Genomic DNA, 22,251 nt, shown 5'->3' with positions numbered 1-22,251 from the left:
CGACTGCAAGAGACTCAGATCAATATTGATATTACGTAACAATATTGGTTATTGCATAATATTATTGAGTAAAACTCATTTATGGATACTATGAGACCTATAAACTTGTCGATAGGCATTAGTGTCTTTAACGGTAGAAGGCATCCTAACATCACAGGTAGTCCCCTCCAAGAAGCTTCCTTTTGATTACATGCAATTTTTGAATCCCAAAGGGGTGTGTGTGTGTGTGTATATATATATATTATTAAAAAGAATATATAAATTTCTCAAAATTCTCCTACACCACTTAGCAAAACTTCAATTCTTTCAAGTGTCCTTGTTTAATTCTCTTATGAGAATCTGAAAATAATTTCAGTGTTTGCTTGGTTAATTTTTTTTTTTGAGAAAACACGAATACACAATAACATGTGCAAAATCAGTATACATGCAAGAGAGTGATCATTTTTAGATTTGCAGTACAAACACATAATTAAGTAATAACATAAGAAAAATAAGAATTGCAATAAACAAACTCTATTAGAACTGAGCAAGAACAAAGTGAAAAAAAAAAAAAAAAAAAAAAAAAAAAAAAAAAAAAAATTTCAGTTGAGATGGATGATCAGGCTTGAAAAATTAGTTGGGGTCTCTTGAAAACACAAATACATCGAATTCCTGGAGTCATGATTCTTGATCAAAGCTGCTCCTTCCTGCAAATTTCTCAAATTTTCCAAGAGAAAGAAAATGGAAAATGGAAAATGAAGCTAAGAGAAGTAACCAAAGAAAATAAAATACTTTAGAGCAATTGAAAAATATGTAATACGCCACCAGTGAGAGATAATAGTGCATCATCACTTCCCAAAGAGAGTTTTTCTTATTTTGCCTTGTATTATCTAAATTAAATATGGTGTTTCATCAATATATATATATATATATGTATGTATGTATCATCTCATATATATTTCAAGCATGAGATGTGGAAGTATTAACAGTTTCTGAGGTAACAACAAAAACGTGGAGCTTTCTGTTACTAAGGCTTCAAGATGAGTGTCAAGCTAAGGAGTGATTTATGCTCAGATTGTTAATTCAATATGTAGGTGTAATGGAAACATCAATTAATAAATTTTTTTATAGGTAAGTACACGCACTCAACAGTCAACACCTAGACAGGAACCCACTATTTTCCAACCATACTTTCCAGATGAGAGGAGGAGAAAATAGCATTTGAGCTTAAGACTTGGCATTAAATTCATCTAAATATATATTTTGTTTTTATCTTTGGGGTAATATTCGTTACGACATATCAATATATCGTCATCGAAGCTGCTTAATGTTGTATCAATAAAAAAAAAATTCAACTTTTATGAAATTTTAAGTCTGTTTAGTTTGTAATTATAGAAATAATTTTTTATTCTCAGAAAACTGAAAATTGAAAATTATGCAAAAAAAAACTCTGCTTGGTTCATTTTTTTGAAAACTGTTTTATAAGAACTCAGTTATAAAAAGGTCTGTTTTTAGAGAACTGTCTTTTATTGTTATTTAGAAACTGTTCTCTGTTTTCTGAATTTCTGACTATTGTTTTTAGAGTTACAAACCAAGAATTCAAAATTTTAGGGATATACGATAGAATTAAGGAAACACAACTCTAAAGAGACATGAGATTCAGCTGAATTGGTATAATAATATGTTGACATAAATGACCAAAATCAGCAACCAAAGCCTCATCACCTGCCGTAGACGAGGAATAATATGTCGACGTGCACCATTTAAATGGTGCACAAGTGGACTTGTTTCTCTCACCACCTGAGAGTTCAGTTGCTTTCATTTTAGTGGTTCAAGTGTATTCATTAAAGCTTGAGAACATATTTATATATGTATTGATTTGCACCCCTAACTAAGTGCAGTTGAGATATCTATTCTTAATTATGTTGGATATGACAAAATTCAATTAGCCCCAACTAAGTGCAGTTGAGATATCTATTCTTAATTATGTTGGATATGACAAAATTCAATTAGCCCCAACTAAGTGAAGCTGAGATAGCCAATCTTATATGATAAACTTACGAAACTATACGGTTTTTTTTTTTTCTTTTGAAAGTTCAAGCAAACACGCAATTTACTAATATATTATCCCTAATAGGACACGAATATTTGACCTTTCTTAAAAAAAGACAAGGTCATACCATCTTAACCACTGCCCACTACTGCCATAAAGAAAAGAAAAGACATACTAGCACAGTAGCACTTTATATGTTTCAACATTGCTAAATCGATAAAAGAAAAGTAAATATTATATGTTTTGCCTTGATATTATCATGACAGTTAGTCATAGTTATTCTGTGAATTTCTCGGAGCATTTGGGGTGCAGTCAAAAATAAATAATATTTGTATAAAGTACAGAGAATGAGAGTCGGTGTGAGTAAAAAGTGGAGTAGCAAAACACATAAACATAATTAATAGATGAACCATCTGCCCTAGCTGGAAGAAAGTAACAGAACAAGTATTGGCTCATCTCATGCACACATTAGACATTACCAAATATAAAAGCTATAAAAATGTTTACTATGAAATGAAATAATACTCTCCTATCATAAAGAACAACATGATTCAAGGAGAAGTGGTTGAGTGTGGTGGGGAAAGGAAATTAAGGAATTTGCAAGTCCTTAGGCAGGGTTGGAAAGGTTGGGATTATGGGTTTCGGCAGTTCAGGAAGATGGGGTAAAGCTGGGATTTCAGGCAGTTTTGGGACCTCTGGCTTTGGCAGAGTCGGCAACTCAGGCTTTGGCAATTCAGGCTTAGGAAGCTCAGGCAATGGTGGCAGCTCAGGCTTTGGTATCATTGGAACATGAGGAAGTACTGGTGGCAATTCAGGCTTAGGAAGCTCAGGCAAGGTTATCTCCATAAGGTGTCGCGCCTCACCCTGCATTGTGTTGCCATTCATCGATAACAAAGTGACAAACGACAGCAGAAAGAGAAAGGATATCTGCTGGTGAAGAGCCATTGTTGGAGCAGATCAGATGACAAGTTCCTCGAGATTCAAGCTAAGGGTTTCAAGCTTGATTGAGCATGGATAGGTTTCCATATGTAAGGGGTTAAATAGATGATGAGGAGGTCTGGTTGGTGGGAAGGGTGGTGTATTGTTAGTTCAACTTCTCACCCGTATCACTTCTACAATAATCTTAAGAATGAGTTATGTTACTTCAAAATATATATTTTCTATAATGTTATCTTCATCATAATATCTTTGCTGTCTTATTTACATTGTGGGACTATATTTGGAGATGTTAACTGGTAATCTTGACTTTTAACCCTTCAGCAATCAAACATTAAAACTGGTTGGCTGTTCCTATAATTGGGTGGGATAGCTGGAAGTAGAAGTGCCCACAATTTGTCTAATTAAAAATTTGGATCATTGAGCCAAAGCTCATTTTCTTTTATGCAAATGGTGTCACCAGTGACCTCAGGCAAGAGATAGGTACAAGAAGTTCAAGCATACCAAAAATTATGGTGAGCATTGTGCATGTTTGAAAGTAGATTTACTTTTTGGGAAAATTAGATTTTAGTGACCAAAAAATTAAGAAAAGATGAATACTCACCAAATCTAAACTTAAATTCTTGTTAGTAATCATTTGATTATTTATTATGTAAATATCCTTATAATAATTTTAATTTTAATTATTAATTATTAATTTTATTTATTTATTTATTTATTTATTTTTGTAATTGGATAAACATACCCTTTCCTTCTCTTGTTCATTTGGTCTTCAAACTCGAATTGTTCCTTCTAGGCATGATTCAGCGGACATACTCCAAAACTGAAAATTTCCCCATACAATGCAAATGCAAACTCAAATTCAAGTTTAATGACTTTGTGAAAATGTAACGACCAAAAAATAAAAATAATAGTAATAAAAAAATAAAAATAAAAATAAAAATTTCGGCATGACCTCTACAGAAAAAGCCCTACTACGACCTACTGAAATACATATAAAATGTAATGGTCTTACTTGGCCTCAAAATTAATCTATCCTGTCCCAACGCACAATGCAATAATATATAACATTCCAAAATCAGCACATACTTGCAAAATGTCTTGTTCCTCCATCTCCTTCAAATAAGGAATCACTTTAATTACTTTAAGTTACAGTCCATGAAATATATTTATTTACACAAATTCTACCATTGCAACACTATATAAGTTACACTTAATTTTTTTAAAAAAGGTACATGATCATGTTTCTATACAAAAGATAACAAAATAAGAGTTCTAGTCCAGTCTTAATTTGCGATGGGTTGTCGCTCGCCCCTTCTTTCCCCAAACCTGAAAAATATTAAAATAATGGGGTGAGGATAAACTCAATAGGAGGTGTCTAAGACACATCTCTTACAACCCCGTGAATCCGCGCAAAGAATAGGCAAAAAGTAGACGGGATCATGTCATAGGGAATGCGCATCATCAACCACAACTACAAGCTTATAAATAATTTTCATTGTAGCATAAATATACCAAATATACAAATGAAGTGTAATGTCATGCCAATGTCGCTCTCCATTTTCCAAAACAATTCTTTTTTCACCGTTCCAAACCGTTAATGCAATCCGACCCATAGCACCTCTATGGCGTCACGAGGGAAGGGTTAACTAGCTTTCCCCGACCACATGGCACCTCCATGGCGTCGTTTGGGCCTACGTAGCTCAACCACACTAGAGTCTCTCTCTATTTCCCTCTAGATCACATTAACACCATAGACCACTAGGCGCCCCTAGGTATCCGGTTTTCAAAAACACTTTCCAAAAACGTTTTCTCAAAATAATTTTATTGCCTTTTTAAAACAATTTTTTCTCCATTCCATGTCCAATGAAAATGCATAAATGCACCATGCCTCTTAAACATCATAATTCTTTATACATTTGAATTCTTAATCATAAACACAATTGGGAGAAAAATTATATAATACACAAATCATGCTTCTTACTATATCTCCGACAACTCAAATACATAAGGCATGAAATATAATCATTTAAGGCATTTTTCTCATAAAATGGCAACTAACACATAATCATATATCACATATACAACAAATAAATTATTTTTGCAAAGATCGACATGAATTGAGCATACTATACAGCAATTCATTAAGAATAATTCACAATAATTTAAGAAAAATGTGAATTAGAAACCCCTATCTCTTAATTGAAGAAAAGTCTTAAAATATGCTCAAAATTTCAAAATTCAATGATGGCCAAACTAGACTTTGTTCTGATCAAAACGTAAATCTCGATGCGCTCGTCGATTTGCCTTCAATGGGAAAGTCAAATGAAAAGAAATAAAGCATTAAAATATCAAAGCCTCAAGTCCAGCCCCTGTGCTGACTCTCTGCTGTCTGCTCTGTCTGTCCTCAAAGTTTTCTTTCCTTCTCTGTATCTCTAATTCTCTTTCTCTATCCTCGATGTTTCACTGTATCATTGTACCTCAATTACTACACCGACAGAACAACTCTCACAACACATTTATCTTTACATATCTGCTTACACAATACAAAACTATGTGCAAGTATCAAAGTCAAAAAGGTAATGTGCCAAAAGGTTGCGGGCCTTGCCACTATCCATCAAAATATCAAGTTATCAACTTTTCATCTTTGTGTTCGAGCCCTCTGTCTAGCCTTCTAGTTTCGTCGACTAATTTGGTGTTGTAGCTGTGAAGTCGACTGCTGTATCCCCAATTTGGTGTCTTAGGGATGGTCCGAAGGGCCCTGTCTCAAGAAATTCTCGATTATCAAAAAAAAAAACAAAAACAAATAAACAAACAAACTTTCGTCTCTCACCTTCATTCCTCTAAATTGGGTGGCAGTTTTTTTTTTGTTTTTTTTTTTTAATTTTTTTTTTTTAGACCAACATTTTCTTTCTTATCTCCCTGTCATCACCTAACAGTAGATATATATATATATAAGTAACCAAACTAAATCAAGTCATGGGACCCGCCAAAAATCAATTTTCCATTCTTTTCTTCTAATTTCGTCTCGCAGTGCAATTCCTTTGCATCACATTTGCACAATATATATATATATATATATATATATATATATATAATATAATATAATATATATAATATCAATATATATATATATATATAATATATACAATTACATAATAACCAAATCAAATAAACCGTCCCCGATAAGCCTCCAACCAAAATTAAATATTTAATTATAACAACTAAAAATAATGAAATTAATTAAAATCTTAAAATCAGGATTATCACATAAAATTAATGCCAAACATGGATTAATTGGTTACAAATTTTGGTGTAATGCCAAATCAAAACAAGAAACAAGCTTTGCATAAATTGTTTTGCTCTGTTATTGATAAAGGATGATTTATGGCCTTTTGGCCTCGCCGGTGGAACCTACAAATTCACCAAAATCTCCAAATTTTCATTACCTTCAATTAATGTGTGCATGCATTAAATCCTCTGGAACACAAAGTCTGGATGCATGATTTTTTTTTTTTTTTTTGGTAAATAAAGTCCAAATGCGTGTTCTATATGAAAGTAATAATTTAACTTATAACAGATGCCTCGATAGCCCAGTGGTTAGTCTCTTGTGAATTTTGATAGTGTCAGGCTTCGACTCTTTGCACCTACTAATCTAACTTTTAACATTTCTTGTCTTGTAAAAAAATAATAATAATTTAACTTATAAGACAGCATAAACTTGTGATTGGCATATTAAAATTTAAATTTCTAAAGTCAGAAATGTTGTTCTGGACAGTTTGTTAAAAATTGTTGGACTGGACAGTTTGTTTTAACTTGGGACTGAACAGTACAATTTGTATTAGAAGATATTGTTTATGATTTTTAATCAGCCCTCAACTTTGTTTTAACTTGGGACTGAACAGTACAATTTGTATTAGAAGATATTGTTTATGATTTTTAATCAGCCCTCAACTTTGGTGAAACTTGCATAACAAGGTTCAGGGTGTAACAACATATGTATATTCTACTTTTATGATGGTTTAAGCTTCTGAGGCAATTGATAGACAAACATGGTATAGGATCTCATGTTCTGAGAGGTCTTGGGTTAATCTGCATATAATTTCTCCTTTACTATGCAAATTTGCACCTTTTTGTCCACGAGGAAGACGGAATCACATGTGATGAAGGGTTTGAGAGCTTGATATACATCCGGGGACCAATCTTTTTATCAGTCTTTTCATCTATACTATGGAAAATTAGCAAGTATGCTAATGTTAGATGTACTTGATATATGCCAGTGAAATTTTGTATTTTAATTTTAATTTTTTTTTTTTTTTTGTAGTGAAATTTATATGTGATGGAGCAGGAATATGTTATGATACAAGCTTGGATTCAATGCCCTTTTGTGAAGGAAAGATAAATAACAGATTCAGTTGCAAGTGCTTGAAACCTAGGGTAGTTTCTACTCACTCACTATTTAATTTTGAGACTTACACAGTTACACAGGCTTATGGCATTAGCTACCTTATGGTTGTTTTACATTTCATATGTATAGAAGCAGAGTATATAGTGATCGGCTCGTGTACAAGAACAGTACAATACAATGACCTTTTATTACTCTGAATGCACATTCTAATGTCATTGCAATTTTCTTTTTATTCCTAGTATCTTATTTTATCTTTTCTTCTAATTTCTCTCCCTTGCGCTCTGCAAGTGTTTTTCTTGTTTGATTATAATTTGAATATAGGAGTCGTGAGTTATTCATATTCCTTGTTCTTTTCTCTGACTTCATACTGATTTTGCCTTTTCCCATGTAACGAGAACTAATACAGATCATGTTTTATCTATGACTCTCTATCTTTTCTCATCATCTTGCAATCAGAAGTGTTTATGTATATATATATATATATATATACATATATATTTAATTCTTTGATTTCTAAGAACCATTTGGGATAGCAATAGCAACTGAAATAGAAAGCAACATTTAAACAAGAAAACACAAATGAACTCCATATATATAGATTATAATACAAACATAAAAGGAAAGTACAAGCAACATACAAACATAATAAGTAGATGAACCATGTACCCTAGCTGGAAGAAACTAAGAGAACAAGTATTTGCTCATCTCATACATACTATGAAATGGAATAACAATCTCGTATCATATATGAAAAGCAACACGATTCAAGGAGTAGTGGTTGAGTGAGGTGGGGAGAGGAAATTAAGGGAAGTGCAAGTCCTTGGGCAGGGTTGGAATGGTTGGGATTGTGGACTTAGGAAGGTCAGGAAGATGGGGTAAAGCCGGGATTTCAGGAAGTTTTGGGACTTCTGGCTTTGGTAGAGTCGGCAACACAGGCTCTGGCAAAGTCGGGACATGAGGCAATGGTGGTAGCTCAGGCTTTGGCAATTCAGGCTTAGGAAGCTCAGGCAATATTGGTGGTAGCTCAGGCTTTGGCAATTCAGGCTTAGGAAGCTCAGGCAATATTGGTGGCAGCTCAGGTTTTGGTAGCGTTGGAACAAGAGGAATCGATGGCAATTCAGGCTTAGGAAGCTCTGGCAAGGTTACCTCCAAAAGGTGTCGCGCCTCACCCTGCATTGTGTTGCCATTCATCGAGAACAAAGTGACAAATGACAGCATAAAGAGAAAGGATAGATGTTGAAGAGCCATTGTTGGAGCAGATGAGAAGTGCCTCAAGATTCAAGCAAAGGGTTTTAAGCTTGATTGAGCATTCATAGGTTTCCATATCTAAGGGTTCAAATAGATGATGAGAAGGTTTGGTTGGTGGGAAGGGTTACGTGTTGTTAGTTCAAACTTCTCATCCATATCACATCCACAATTATCAATAATTTATATACTGTTATCTTCTTAATAATATCTTTGTTATCTGTTTTGTCTTGTTGGATTAGTTGGAGGTGTTGGCCGGTAATCTTGACTTCAATTCTTCAGCAATTTACATTCAAACTGGTTATTCAGTCCTACAACAATTTGTTCTGGAGTAATTTTTCTTTTTTTCTCCTTCTTCTAAAATTACTTGAACATCAGAAAGTTATTGGCAAAGTGTACCACTCTTAGAATCATTGATGGTAAAACAAGTATTTCCATCAAAATTCCTCTTGAAGAAAACAAAAGCTGTATTTTTTGAAACAAATATAAAACATAGTAGGATTTCCAAAAAGTTAAAGGAAAATCATAATTTTTTTGTAACAACTCATGCAAGTTAATTCCATACTTCACTATTTTTATTTTTTTACAAAAGTTCGCACACACATTCACCATATTATCTTTAACAAGGCTAAAACCCATATTGCCCCTAACGGGACTAAAACCATTTAGGAGAGATCTTGCCGTCTCGACTAATAAGAGAAAGTTTGCTAATGCATTGTTGATTGATTATTGTAAAGGAGGTCTCATATATTGATCAGCACTACTTGACTCTCTAATCTCTATGTAACTAATGTAGTCCATCTGGCATCCACAAAACAGTAAATTAAGCAGGATTGTGTTCAATGACACAAATTTTGGATCATATATAGAGAAACAGAAAAGCTACTAGACGGTAATTTGCTTTTAAAACATTTTATATACCTGGAACATTGAAAGACATTTTATTTAAAATAAAACAAACTATTTGCATACCTGGAACATTGAAAGGCATTTTATTTAAAATAAAACTAACTATATGCATAAAATGCAAGCCCAACATTCACTTTTTAGGAGGTGCCCAAGATATACTAAGTTACATGCCTTGGCGGTGGGAAAGCGGTGACAACGACCCACTCCACCACATGGTATATATGATATTGTCCGCGCTCGGGTTTTACTCCAAAAGACCTCATACCAATTGGAGATAACACCACCACATATAAGCACTTCACCTTTCTTTTACCAAGGCAACGTAGGATTGTGCAACTGTAACTCACCCAGTGTGGTAGCCTGCCAGTGTCTCGTACTTGCCCACAAGTTCGCCACACAGGCTTAGGAAGCTCAAGCAAGGTCATCTATAAAAGATGGTTTGCCTTTACCTCGATTGTGTTACCACCCATAGATAACAGACTTACAAGTTACAGAGGAAGACGAAAGGTCAGATGGTGGTAATGAGCCATTGTTAGACGCTTGGAGCGATTACAAGTGCTCCATGCTATCTAAAAAAAGGTTTTTTTTTTTTTTAACTTCTATTGAACATGAAAGTATTTTCATTCATATGACTATATAGAGATGAACATCTAGATTAAAAAGGTAGTCTGGAAAAAATTTCCACAGTATCTTCAAATTTAGTCATGTGCTACTTGGAAAATATCTTCAGCTGTTAAATATATATGCTTCTGCTACACCACTGTGGATAAGTTTCAATGGAGAGTAACTTATGAGTTTTAACCTTAACTTTGGCTTCCATGCAATAGAACTACATACAAACTGATAGGTTGTTTGACCGTAAAACGGAGTGGGATAGAAATGCCCACAATTGCAAATGGAACCCTTGAACTGATGGTGGCAACTTGGCTACTTGGCGCAGTAAGAAGCAGAGATATACCTCTGAGTGTCTCTGATGAGGTTGCAAGTTCACCTAGCCAAGTTATATTGGTGAATATCTATGTTTTTGTTGACTCAATCAAATGTAATATAATAGCTTTGGATTGCCTAATACATGCCTCTCAATGAAACCATAATGCCCCCAACTTTGATTAATTCAAGGGAGAATGACAAATAAGTCCTACTTACACTTTCTAAAATCAAATGTGATATTTTATAGATGCTTCTATAAAATGAAAGTAGGACTTTCATGTAATTTTTCCGTATTTAAAATGAATGTTAGCCATGCATAAACCACAAAAGTGCTTATTGGAAATTGAATGGCATATGTATTTCAAACTATGAGTGTACTAGTTTCGAAGTCTCTATAATTGTGTGGAGATGTAGAGAAGTATGTATATATATATTTTTTTAGTATCTTTTTTTTTATAGAATTTATTGGAATTTTGTAATGTTTAATAAGTAGTGTAACTTAAAATTTTATATTATGTGGATCACACACATACATATAAAGTGTTGGACATGTGTTCAAAAAGTGTATGTGAAATGAATTCTTAACCAAAAAAATTAAAAATACTAAAGATAGTAGCATTTTATGAAAGTAATAGATTTTCGAAAAATCTTTTTCCAAGGATTCCCCCAACAATGATTATGTCATATGTACTTATTGGAATTTGAATATTTTTTCAAATTCTAAGTTTATATTTAAATATTCAAATTTGGAATTTTTTTTTCAAATTCTAAGTTTATATTTAAATATAGAAATATTTGAATCCATGATTTGGTTAGTGGTTACTATGATTTCAATTAAGTTTATAGCTACTGTGATAGTCTTTTTTACCCATATGTTGTTGGCAGCATGCGGTATATTCTCATTTTACACGAAACTAGCATTTGTACTATTGTGAGAAAATTTTACATATTTAGTTGGAAAATTTTGTTGAAAAAACAAAATTTAGTGAGACAGCAAATTATTTTGCAAAAACTCCATTTCTATCCTATGAAATTTTGTTTTGTTTGTTTGTTTGTTTTTTGGTAAAGGCTTAAATCCTAACAAACTAACAAACTTGATAAGAATAGACCATATATCTTTTCTTATCATCTTGCACTCAGCAAAGTGCTTATGTAAAGTGTAAGAAAAAATGTTTTTGCATTCTGTAATTTTTAAGAACCGCTTAGAATGGCAAAAGCAACTGAAATAGAAAGCAACATTTAAACAAGCAAACTCAAATATTGATGTCTATATGTAATAAAGATATATGGGAAAGTACAAGTAACACACAAGCGTAATGAGTAGACGAACCATCTCCCCTAGCTGGAAGAAACTAGCAGAACAAGTACCGGCTCATCCCATACATGCACACATCAAACATTATCAAATAACAAACCTATAAAAATGTTTATATGAAATGAAATAATAGTCTCCTATCATGAAAACATGATTCAAGGAGTAGTGGTTGAGTGATGAGGGCAGAGGAAATTAAGGAATGTGCAAGTCCTTTGGCAGGGTTGGAATGGTTGGGATTGTGGGCTTAGGCAGGCCAGCAAGATGGGTTAAAGCCGGGATTTCAGGCAGTTTTGGGACTTCTGGCTTTGGCAGAGTCGGAAACTCAGGCTTTGGCAAAGTCGGGACTTGAGGCAATTCAGGCTTAGGAAGCTCGGGCAATGGTGGCAGCTCAGGTTTTGGTAGTGTTGGAACATGAGGAAGCGGCGGCAATTCAGGCTTTTGAAACTCAGGCAAGGTTATCTCCATAAGGTGTCGCGCCTCACCCTGCATTGTGTTTCCATTCATCGTTAACAAAGTGACAAATGAAAGCAGAAAGAGAAATGATATATGCTGATGAAGAGCCATCGTTGGAGCAGATCAGATGACAAGTTCCGCAAGATTCAAGCAAAGGGTTTCAAGCTTGATTGAACGTGCATAGGTTTCCATATGTAAGGGTTTAAATAGATGATGAGGAGGTTTGGTTGGTGGGAAGAGTTGTGTATTGTTAGTTCAACTTCTCATCCATATCACTTCTACAATAATCTTTTTAATGTAATCTTCATCATAATATCTTTGCTGTCTGTTTTGCCATGTAGGATTTGTTGGAGGTGTTAACTGGTAATCTTGACTTCAAGTCTTCAAACTGGTAGGTTATTCTATCCTTCAAGAATGGGGCATAGTTGGCAACTAAAATTTCCCGCAATTTGTCTAATTGGAAAATTTGGATGATTGAGCCATAGATCACATTTATGCAAATCAACGCCCTAAAAAAAGAATAAATTTCCTGTTACACGAACATTTATTTCCCGAAAAATAATATATATGTTTAACATTTACCAAGAATGGGATGACAAGCCATAAAATGTGCACAACAAGAAATGCAATCAGGGGAAATGTGTTACAAGCATAAGCAAAAGGACTAACAATCTAGTTTCACTCTTGTGAATCTATCAAAGATCCAAATTTAAGTTAGCAGAAACAAACAGTTCTCTCTAATAATATGCAGGACCAGAATTCACCAATGGTGTGAAAATCATACTCCCTTGGCTGGAAAAAAATGGATTTTCAAACATGACAAAAGCTCCTAAACTTCAAAACTACTCACCTATTTGATATTTATACCTTATCTTGTTAGTGTTGACTTTTTGTTGTGAACACTAACAATTCAGAAAAATCATACTCCCTATGATAGTTACATCTTTTAAGCTGTGAATACACCTTTGTTAGAAATGATTAAAAAAAATCATTTTATTCTTGTCCCCATTTTAATAAAAAAAATGTGAATTTGAATAGATTTTTCTGAATTGCCTAAAGAGAAGAATAGCTTATTCTGAAAGTTTTTCCCTTTGTCCCTAATCAATACAAAATCATATAAATGAAAACCCAAGCATGCTCAATCAAGCTTCAAACCCCTTTTGGTTAAATCCTGAGGCTCACTTGTCTTCTCCAACAACGGCCTATCACCACCATTCACCCCCTCTTTTCCGCTGTTGTTCATCCTGCAACAGAATCCAGGTAGAGGCAAGCCATTTTGTGGAGTAACCTTGCCCGAGGCACATAATTTCCACTAATTCCCCATGTCCCAAGAATCCCAACAGTACTGCAGCCTGAGCTGCCACCACTGCTCTATGTCCTAGCTTTTCCAGAGCCTGAGTTGTCTCCTGCCAAGCCAGAAGTGCTAAAACAGCCACCTATACTCCACTTCCTTGACCTTCCTTAGCCATGTCGTCCTCCATCTTAACACTCTTATAGGAATACTCTCCCCATATCACTCAATGCTACCACTACCTCAATGTTAATGCTGTCCTATGTGTTCCAGAGGATTTGATTCAAGCATAGAAGCAGCTGAAAAATCGATTTACGACTTTCTGTATGGACAATTCATGCAACTTTTGTTCTTGTGACCACCTGTTAGGTGTTATGTTCGAGTTTAATTAGGACTTCTATTTTAAGTTACAAATGCAAGTACAGCCAGTAGCCATCCAGGATTAAAAAGATTTGTTGATGGGAACTGTTATTTGTTAGTTCTTGAAAACTTGATATATGTATTTGTTGCTGGTGTTGTGGGACTCTTCTATCTGTCTTTTCATCTATACTATGCTAATGCACAGTTAAAATTTTCTTGGAAAAGAAGTCTTTAACATGCACACATTTCAGCAGAAGCAAACTCTTCATGAACTTAATATAAGCCAGTGAAAGATTGATTTTTTTTTTTTTTTTCCTTCCTGACAGTGAAATTCATATGTGATGGAGCAGGAATATTATTTGATGCGAAGAAAAGAGATATAAAATTCACGATAGATTATGTTGTAAGAGCTTGAATCCTAGACTTGTTTCTACCCACACTGTACTATTTAATTTTGAGATTGACAGGCTTATAGCATTAGCTCCTTTATGTGTGTTTTACACACACACACACACATATATATATATATATAAGTGGAGTACGTACTGATCACTCGGGTGTATAATGACCTTTTACTACTCTAAATGCACATTCTAACGTCATTGAAAAACTATATATTTTCCTAGTACGTAGATCTCACTTATCTGTTTTTCTAATTTATCTGCCGCTTGCACTCTGCAAGAATTTTTCATGCTTGATTATAATTAGAAATTTTGAATATAGGAGTCGCGAAATATTCATATTCCTCATTCTCTTTCTCTGGCTTCAAGGTGATTTTGCTATCTCCAGTGTAACATAATCTGCTCTTACAGATCATATTTCACATTCACTAAGTTATTGTGAACACTAGATGGAAGATCATTAGACAGTGTGAGAAAAGAAGGAAAAAACTAACAATCTTGATTAAGCCTTCCTAAAGACCATTTGTATCTTTCCTCATCACCTTGCACTCAGCAAAGTGCTTATGTAAAGTGTAAAAAAAAAAAAAAAAATGTAATTTCATTCTTTAATGTTTAAGAACCTTTTCGAATAGCAGAAGCAACTGACATAGAAAGCAACATTTTAAACAAGCAAACTTGAACATTGAACTCTATATATATGTAATAAAAACACAAACATAACCGCTAATGAGCAGGGGCAACCATCTCCTCTAGCTATAAAGAAAGTAATAGAATGAGTATCGGCTTATTCCATACACACATCGAACATTACAAAATACCAAAACTATAAAAAGGTTTACTCTTCTATCATGAAAAATAAGTAACATGATCCAAGGAGTAGTGGTTGAGTGAGGTGGGGAGAGGAAATTAAGGAATGTGCAAGTCCTTAGGCAGGGTTGGAATGGTTGGGATTGTGGGTTTAGGCATATCAGGAAGATGGGTAAAGCCGGGATTTCAGGCAGTTTTGGGACTTCTGGCTTTGGCAGAGTCGGTAACTCGGGCTCTGGCAAAGTCGGGACATGAGGCAATGATGGTGGCTCTGGCTTTGGCAATTCAGGCTTAGGAAGCTTAGGCAACGGTGGCAGCTCACGCTTTGGTAGCGTTGGCAATTTAGGCTTAGGAAGCTCAGGCAAGGTTGTCTCCAAAAGGTGTCGTGCCTCACCCTGCATTGTGTTGACATTCATCGAGAACAAAGTGACAAATGACACCAGAAAGAGAAAGGATAGATGCTAGTGAAGAGCCATTGTTGGAGTAGATGAGAAGTGCCTCAAGATTCAAGCAAAGAGTTTTAAGCTTGGTTGAGCATTCATAGGTTTCCATATCTAAGGGTTTAAATAGATGATGAGAAGGTTTGGTTGGTGGGAAAGGTTGCGTTGTTAGTTCAACTTCTCATCCAACTCACTTCCACAATTGTCTATAATTTGTATGAAGTTTTCTTCATCATAATATCTTTGCAGTCTGTTTTGCCACGTGAGATTATAGTGTTGCGAAATTAAACAAAAAATACAAAAAATAGATCAAACACACACAAAAACGCACAAATTTTATTTGATTCATCCAAAATCAGGGTTACAAGGATTTTCACTATGACGATAAAAAAACAGAAGCGGATACGGAGAGTTTAGAATGAATAAATACCCTCGCATTTGGACAACATAATAAGTACAAAAATTACCAAAATACCCTTCAAAAAATTTCGCAAAATTAGAGCTTGGTATACCGTATTTATCAAGCTCCACACTACCCCATTATACAGTTAGAGGTGTTAATTGGTAATCTTGACTTCCAACTCTTGGGCAATCAACATATATTCAATCCTACAACAGTGTGGGATAGCTTGAAACTAGAAGTGCCCACAATTTCTCTAATGGAAATTTTGGATCATTGCTCACTTTGTATGCAAATGGTGTCACAAGTGACTTCAGGCATGCAAGAGAGGTAGCAAGTTCAAGGATACCAGAAATTATGGTGGGCATTGTGCATGTTTCAACCCAAAATGTGCCCTTTGTCACCATAGAAGTGATTCTAAAATTTGACAGAGTTACCTTATTGCCCTCACTTAACAAATCATCTCCCCAATGTCCCACAAAATATCTTCTTAATATATATATTTATATATGTGTGAAATGCCAATAATGCCCCTCAAATGAAATGAGACAACTGAGGAATTCCCGAGCATAAAAGTCATCCCGAGTCTCAAAAATTCTAAAAATGATCCCATCAATTCTAATAGTCTTAAAATAATTAAAAATGTATTTCTAAAACTCCCAAGCTCAAGAACATATCCCATACAATCCCCGGGACTTACGTGGCATGCAAAATGAAGTACAAAAAATAAATAGAAGAAAATTACCAAAAAAAATCCAGAACAGTTTAGAGTAAGTAATACGGTTAAAAACCGAGTCTGATACCATACATGAGAGGAACAATCATGTGGCTTCACAAGCACTATGGACCTCGAGCATCAAGCATAGACAGGACCAAATAAATCAAAGAAGTGGATAGACTTAACAGGAGCGTACTTTAAGCTTGACAAGATACAAATGGTGAATAAGTTAACAAATGAAAACAAAAATAAAAGTCATATTAGGTACAAATCTAAACAAACTTATACCAGCAATAACTTTCAACGGCTTTACTTTCACTTATTGAGCCTTCTTTAATGCATGCACGGAAATATGCAAATCTTATATATTGATTTAAAATTGATGTTCACTATTCTTATATAATAGACATTAATTTGGATATAGTGGCAAGAGGGTCACTGAATTGGTACGAAGAGCCAAGAGATGAAGTGGGGAGAGAGTGGCTCGTGGGATAGAGTAGAACCCCAAAAGTAGGACGTGTGTATATACATGCATAAAAGGGTATTTAAGGAAACTAACTAAATATAAAAATATATATGATGGGGAAAAAAGTAACCCTAAATTTGACCAGCCGCCTTGAAGTGGATAGACTTAACTGGAGTATACTTCAAGCTTGACAAGATATAAATGGAGAATAAGTTGACAAATGAAAAAAAAAAAAAAATTTAATACATTTCTTTCAACTAAGGGAAGACTATTTTCCTAAAAAAAAAAAAAAAAAAAAAAAAAAAAAAAAAAAGAAGAAGAAAAAGAAGTCGTCATATTAGGTACAAATCTAAACAAACTCATGCAAGCAATAACTTTCCATGACCTTGCCTCCGCTTATTGAGCCTTCTTAATTCAATACATGCATGAAAATATGCAAATCTTATATATTGATTTGAAATCAATGTTCATAATTCTTGTATAATAAAAATTGATTTGGATAGGGTCACTGGTTTGCTAGAGAGAGCCAATAGATTATGTGGGGAGGGAGCGGCTAGCGGATTAGAGTGAACCCTAAAAGTATAATGTGTTTATATATATATATATATATATATATATATATATATATATATATGATTAGAGTGAACCCTAATCACACTATACTTTTAGGGTTCACTCTATATATAAACACACTATACTTTTAGGGTTCACTCTAATCATATATATATATATATATATTCATCCAATGAAAGTGTATTTTATTTCTATTTTTTATATACACTTTTTATATTGTTGTACACGTTACGTTTTGGTTTTTAAAAGCAGATATGTAGTTTTCGGTTATAAAAAAGGTTTATACAATTTTTTCATTACATACGTCCCTTCCACAATTTTAACCCTTCGGCGTTGTCAGTTTTATTTTTAAAATTTCAAAAAAACAAAACAATTTCCCTTTCTGTTTCCTTCTTTTTAAAAAAAAATATATATATATATCAAACAGTTTTAACCCTTTAGTTGAAGACGTTGTCACTTGTTAGTTTTATTTTTAAAAATATAAAAAAACAAAACAGTTTTCCTTTCTATTCCTTTTCTTTAAAAAAAAATAAATTAAATAAATAAAAATCAAAGAGTATCTATTATTCAATGTTTTTGAACAATAAAAAACAAACCAACACGTCTTCTTTTAATATGTTTACACGGCGGTTGGTGTATGAAGAACATTATATAATCGGCTGGGATCTTGCCTCTCTCATTCTCTCTTATTCCATCTCTTCTTTTAACATTTATTTTTGTCATCTAACTCAACTTCAAAGCATACACAAGAAAGTCAATATTTGGTTTATGCAGAGAACTCTATGCCTATTTTGGCTTAAGGTATGTTTTAATATATATTTCGTATTGCTTATATTTTTGTTTTTGAGAATATAGTGTCTAAAAAAGTTTTTCCTATTCTAATCAAAAATTATTCATCATGGTGTTCTCAATATGCTTATTTTTTAATACTACTTCCGTCCAAAAAAAAAGTGTCATTTTTGGGGAAGCGTGTCAGTTCAATTTGTGAGAGTCACGGTTCTCCAAAAGTGACACATTTTATGGGATGGAGGGAGTATATATATAGATATAGATATATGCTATAATATCTGACGAGCTTGGCACGACACTGTAGAGATCATGAATTAGTAGTTATCTATATTATGCATACAAATTCAACTTCAAAGGTGACATCATGACATGAATCTTTCTTAGAACCAAACTCTGGTTTATACATAAAAGGGTATTTCAGGAGACTAAGAAAATGAAAGTGTATATAAATAAATATAATTTCTTATAAAATCGGGGTGGGTGAGTTACTTAATATACCTATCCCCGCCCACTATGAATTACGTCACCTATTTGGATATTCCCTTATATAAACCTAATTTTTTGTTGATTTCAAGCTGAGTTGTCTCAATGATATGTGTAGACACTGAAATATTAATGGATTTTTGTTTTACGAATTGACTCATCAAATATGAGACTAATGTTTAATTAAGTTATTTAATTGGCCCAAACTTGGTCGATTTAAATTATTCAATTAGCCCAACTCAGATGATTAAATGAAAAAAGATAATTATTCCTAATAAAATATATTTAAAATAATTATTTTAAAAAATAATTATTATAATATGACCGGCCTAGTCCAGTTATAATTTTGTCCTTATCAGGAGAGGACACATGTCATCATCCTATTAATCCAAGAAGCCTATAAATAGAGACATGGAGGAAGGAAGAAGATGTCCATAAATTGAGAGACTCAGAAATCCAAAGGGCCAAAAATCCAGAGGGAGAGAAATTGAGAATTCCAAAAATCTAGAATTCTAGAGAGAAATATAGAAGCTCGTGCCGTTCTTCATCAAAATTCCACGGTGATCATCAAATTTAACAAAGCTGAAGGTAAAGAACAACAAGCACAACCAAAGTCATGCCGTTCTTCCACAAATTCAACAAAGAATAACAAACACATCAAATCGTGCCGTTCTTCCTCAAATTCAACAAAGAACAACAAGCACATCCAAAGCCGTGCCGTTCTTCCTCAAATTCAACAAAGAACAATAAGCACATCAAAATTGTGCCGTTCTTTCCTTGCGATTCAATAAGTTTGAAGAATCCCCAAACAACACTGTTTGAGATCAAGCTTCGTCAGCCCTCGATCAAAAATCATCGGCGATCTTCTTCAACTACAAATACTTAAAGAAGATTGTCAACAACCCGATTCAAGATCAAGCTCCAACAGCCCTTGAATTCAACCAACAAAGGAAATCGAATCAGAGGATATTTTCTTTATTTTGTAAAGAATATCTAAGAGGATTGTACTCAAATTTTTATAAATTAATAGAATTATATTTACTCCCTATTTTGTTCTTTATTTGCAGACTACGAAATTTGTGTGTATAAATTTTTGGCACGCCCGGTGGGACATCCTCTACCTCTCATCTCTTTCTCCTACATCAAATCTTCAACATATTCTTATCGTCAGAATTTATGACTTTCGACAAGATTCAGACAAAAAACAAAAATACCACCAAGGACATCACAATCATAACGGACAACATCATTACCACCACAAAAGGTGGCAAGAAGGTTACAACTTCGTTAAGTGGTACAAACATCTCTGCAAGTTCAATGATGTGTGGAGCCTGGTCAAAGCATTCGTTCATGCTAAAAGACAACACAATGCGATAAAAGTCGATTCCGCCAAATTTGTCAAAGTAACAACTCAAGCTCATACCGCCTTCACCTCGCTGGGGGCAAGGAAGAATGTTTCTACAACCTCAAAAGTTGCTCCAGTCACAAGTTCAAGTTCAAGGTTGGTTCACCCAAGGCCAAAGATTTTTTCTGACTCCATCATTATGCCAGTCATGATGACGAGTGCGACCTCGTACGAAGAGCAATTGACGAGTATGGCCCATGCAATTGAAAGATTATAACACACTCTCAAGGAGTAAGATCTGAAAATTGCCTCGCCGACAGAAAAGTTAAAATTGCGTGACAACAAAGCTGAGTCAAGCAAAGGCCGAATTCCTTATTCTAATTCCATGCCAGAGACCACCCCAATTAACAATCAAAATGACATGTCCGCTAATCCAACAATTGAAGCTACCTCCGTCACCTCATTTTCTGTCCAACAACTTCAAGACATGATAGTGAATTGCATAAGAGAACAATACAGTGGCATTCCTCAAAGTGTTCGCATATACTCAAAGCCTTACAAAAAAAGAATTGACATCTTAAAAATGCCGGTTGGGTATCAACCTCCAAAGCTTCAACAGTTTGACAGAAAAGGCAATCCCAAGCAACATATCGCACACTTTATAGAAACTTGCGACAATGTTGGTACAAACGGAGATCTCCTTGTCAAGTAATTCATTCGTTCCCTCAAAGAGAATGCATTTGATTCGTACACATACCTTAAAGCTGGAAGTATTGACAATTAGGAGCAGATGGAATGAGAATTTTTTAACCGTTTCTACAGCACTCGTCATATTGTAAGTATGCTGCAGCTTACAAACACAAAATAGATGAAGAATGAATCCGTGGTTAACTATATTAACCGTTAGTGAGCTCTAAGTCTTGACTGCAAGGATCGTTTGTCTGAAATTTTTGCAGTTGAAGCATGTATGCAAGGCATGCGCTGGGAGCTTCTTTACATCCTACAAGGGATTAAGCCTCACACATTTGAAGAGCTTGTTACTCGAGCCCACGACATGGAACTTAGCATGGAAAATCATGGTGCTAGGGAAGATGTTCCTGATATACCTAACAAACTTCAAGAAGATGAGGGAAGTGAGTCCGAAGAAGAAGACAATATACTTCCTAACTTGAATAACGAAGTAGCATCATCTTTCATTACAAGCATCATCTCGAAAAACTTATATCAAGAAACGCACCATGCTACAACAATGACTTTAACTGAAAGTGCTAAATCACAGGGGGCATTAAGTCAAGGAAACCAAGAAGAAAATCATTAAAGTGACGACGAGATAGTCAGTACCCTTCAGCATAAGTTTGGATTGCCGTCTGATTCTTGCAAAGTTGAAGAACAAATAAAGTTGAAGTGCTCCCCGATACGAGCATAAACTGTCAATGACACTCCTTGATATGAGTATAAATTGTTTATCTGAAGAAAAAAAAAATCAAGAACTCCTTGATACGAGTTTAAACTGTCTCAAAAAAAAAAAAATGCATTTTTTGACACGAGTTTAAACTGTCTACCTAAAAAAATCAAGAACTCCTTGACACGAGTATAAACTGTCTATCTAAAAAAAAAAAAAACAATCTCCCAAAAAAAAAAAAAAAAATTTCAAAAAAGACGAAAATCAGAAAAAGACGAAGCAAAAGATGACAAAGCAAAAAAAGTCCATGGGCAAGAACAAAGAGGGGCAGACATCAAGTGAGGAGCGTGGCCAGAAAAGAAAGGTTCAACACAGATTGACTTTCTGTCAGCCGGTAGAGTTAGTTACTATAACCATTCCAGCAAAAGAATGGCATGCTAACAGAAGGTCTGTTAGTTAGAAAAGGCCTGAATATACAGAAAATTTCAGGTTTCAATCGAGGAACTTGGGAGTAAGGGATTATAAGAAAAGAAGTATTCTTCCGCCTA

General features: G+C 34.3%; 2 protein-coding genes and 1 long non-coding RNA gene across 3 annotated transcripts; all 3 read right to left on the bottom strand.

Annotated features, from left to right (window-relative positions):
* Positions 1-421: 421 nt before the first annotated feature.
* LOC132300257 (uncharacterized) lies at positions 422-1,095 on the bottom strand. Its single transcript, XR_009480361.1, has 2 exons — positions 967-1,095; positions 422-686 (listed from the first exon to the last, which is right to left on the bottom strand). It is a non-coding gene; the product is annotated as an uncharacterized LOC132300257 (long non-coding RNA).
* Positions 1,096-2,339: 1,244 nt separating this feature from the next.
* Positions 2,340-3,160, bottom strand: LOC132300256 (protein PELPK1-like). The gene has a single exon (XM_059797271.1). The coding sequence runs from the start codon at positions 2,975-2,977 to the stop codon at positions 2,621-2,623; it is 357 nt and encodes a 118-aa protein (XP_059653254.1). The 5' UTR covers positions 2,978-3,160; the 3' UTR covers positions 2,340-2,620.
* A 4,852-nt stretch (positions 3,161-8,012) lies between these two features.
* Positions 8,013-12,384, bottom strand: LOC132301431 (protein PELPK1-like). Its single transcript, XM_059798681.1, has 2 exons — positions 11,970-12,384; positions 8,013-8,653 (listed from the first exon to the last, which is right to left on the bottom strand). Exons 1-2 carry the CDS (start codon positions 12,337-12,339, stop codon positions 8,178-8,180), a joined length of 846 nt encoding a protein of 281 aa, XP_059654664.1. The 5' UTR covers positions 12,340-12,384; the 3' UTR covers positions 8,013-8,177.
* Between the last annotated feature and the right edge of the window lie 9,867 nt (positions 12,385-22,251).

The sequence above is a fragment of the Cornus florida genome, unplaced genomic scaffold (assembly GCF_030987335.1).
Source record: "Cornus florida cultivar Cherokee Brave unplaced genomic scaffold, ASM3098733v1 CherokeeBrave_3.0.0_Hap2_Chr03, whole genome shotgun sequence".
In the NCBI taxonomy this organism is placed as follows: domain Eukaryota; kingdom Viridiplantae; phylum Streptophyta; class Magnoliopsida; order Cornales; family Cornaceae; genus Cornus; species Cornus florida.
This window is presented reverse-complemented; position numbering and strand designations above follow the sequence as displayed.

Bases quoted from the DNA above. Each gene is read 5' to 3' on its own strand.
- LOC132300256 (XM_059797271.1), bottom strand. From the start codon at position 2,977: ATGGCTCTTCACCAGCAGATATCCTTTCTCTTTCTGCTGTCGTTTGTC.
- LOC132301431 (XM_059798681.1), bottom strand. From the start codon at position 12,339: ATGGCTCTTCATCAGCATATATCATTTCTCTTTCTGCTTTCATTTGTC. The intron at 8,654-11,969 runs AATTTCCTCTGC...CCTTTGCTTGAA, and splicing joins AAAGGACTTGCACATTCCTT to TCTTGAGGCACTTCTCATCT.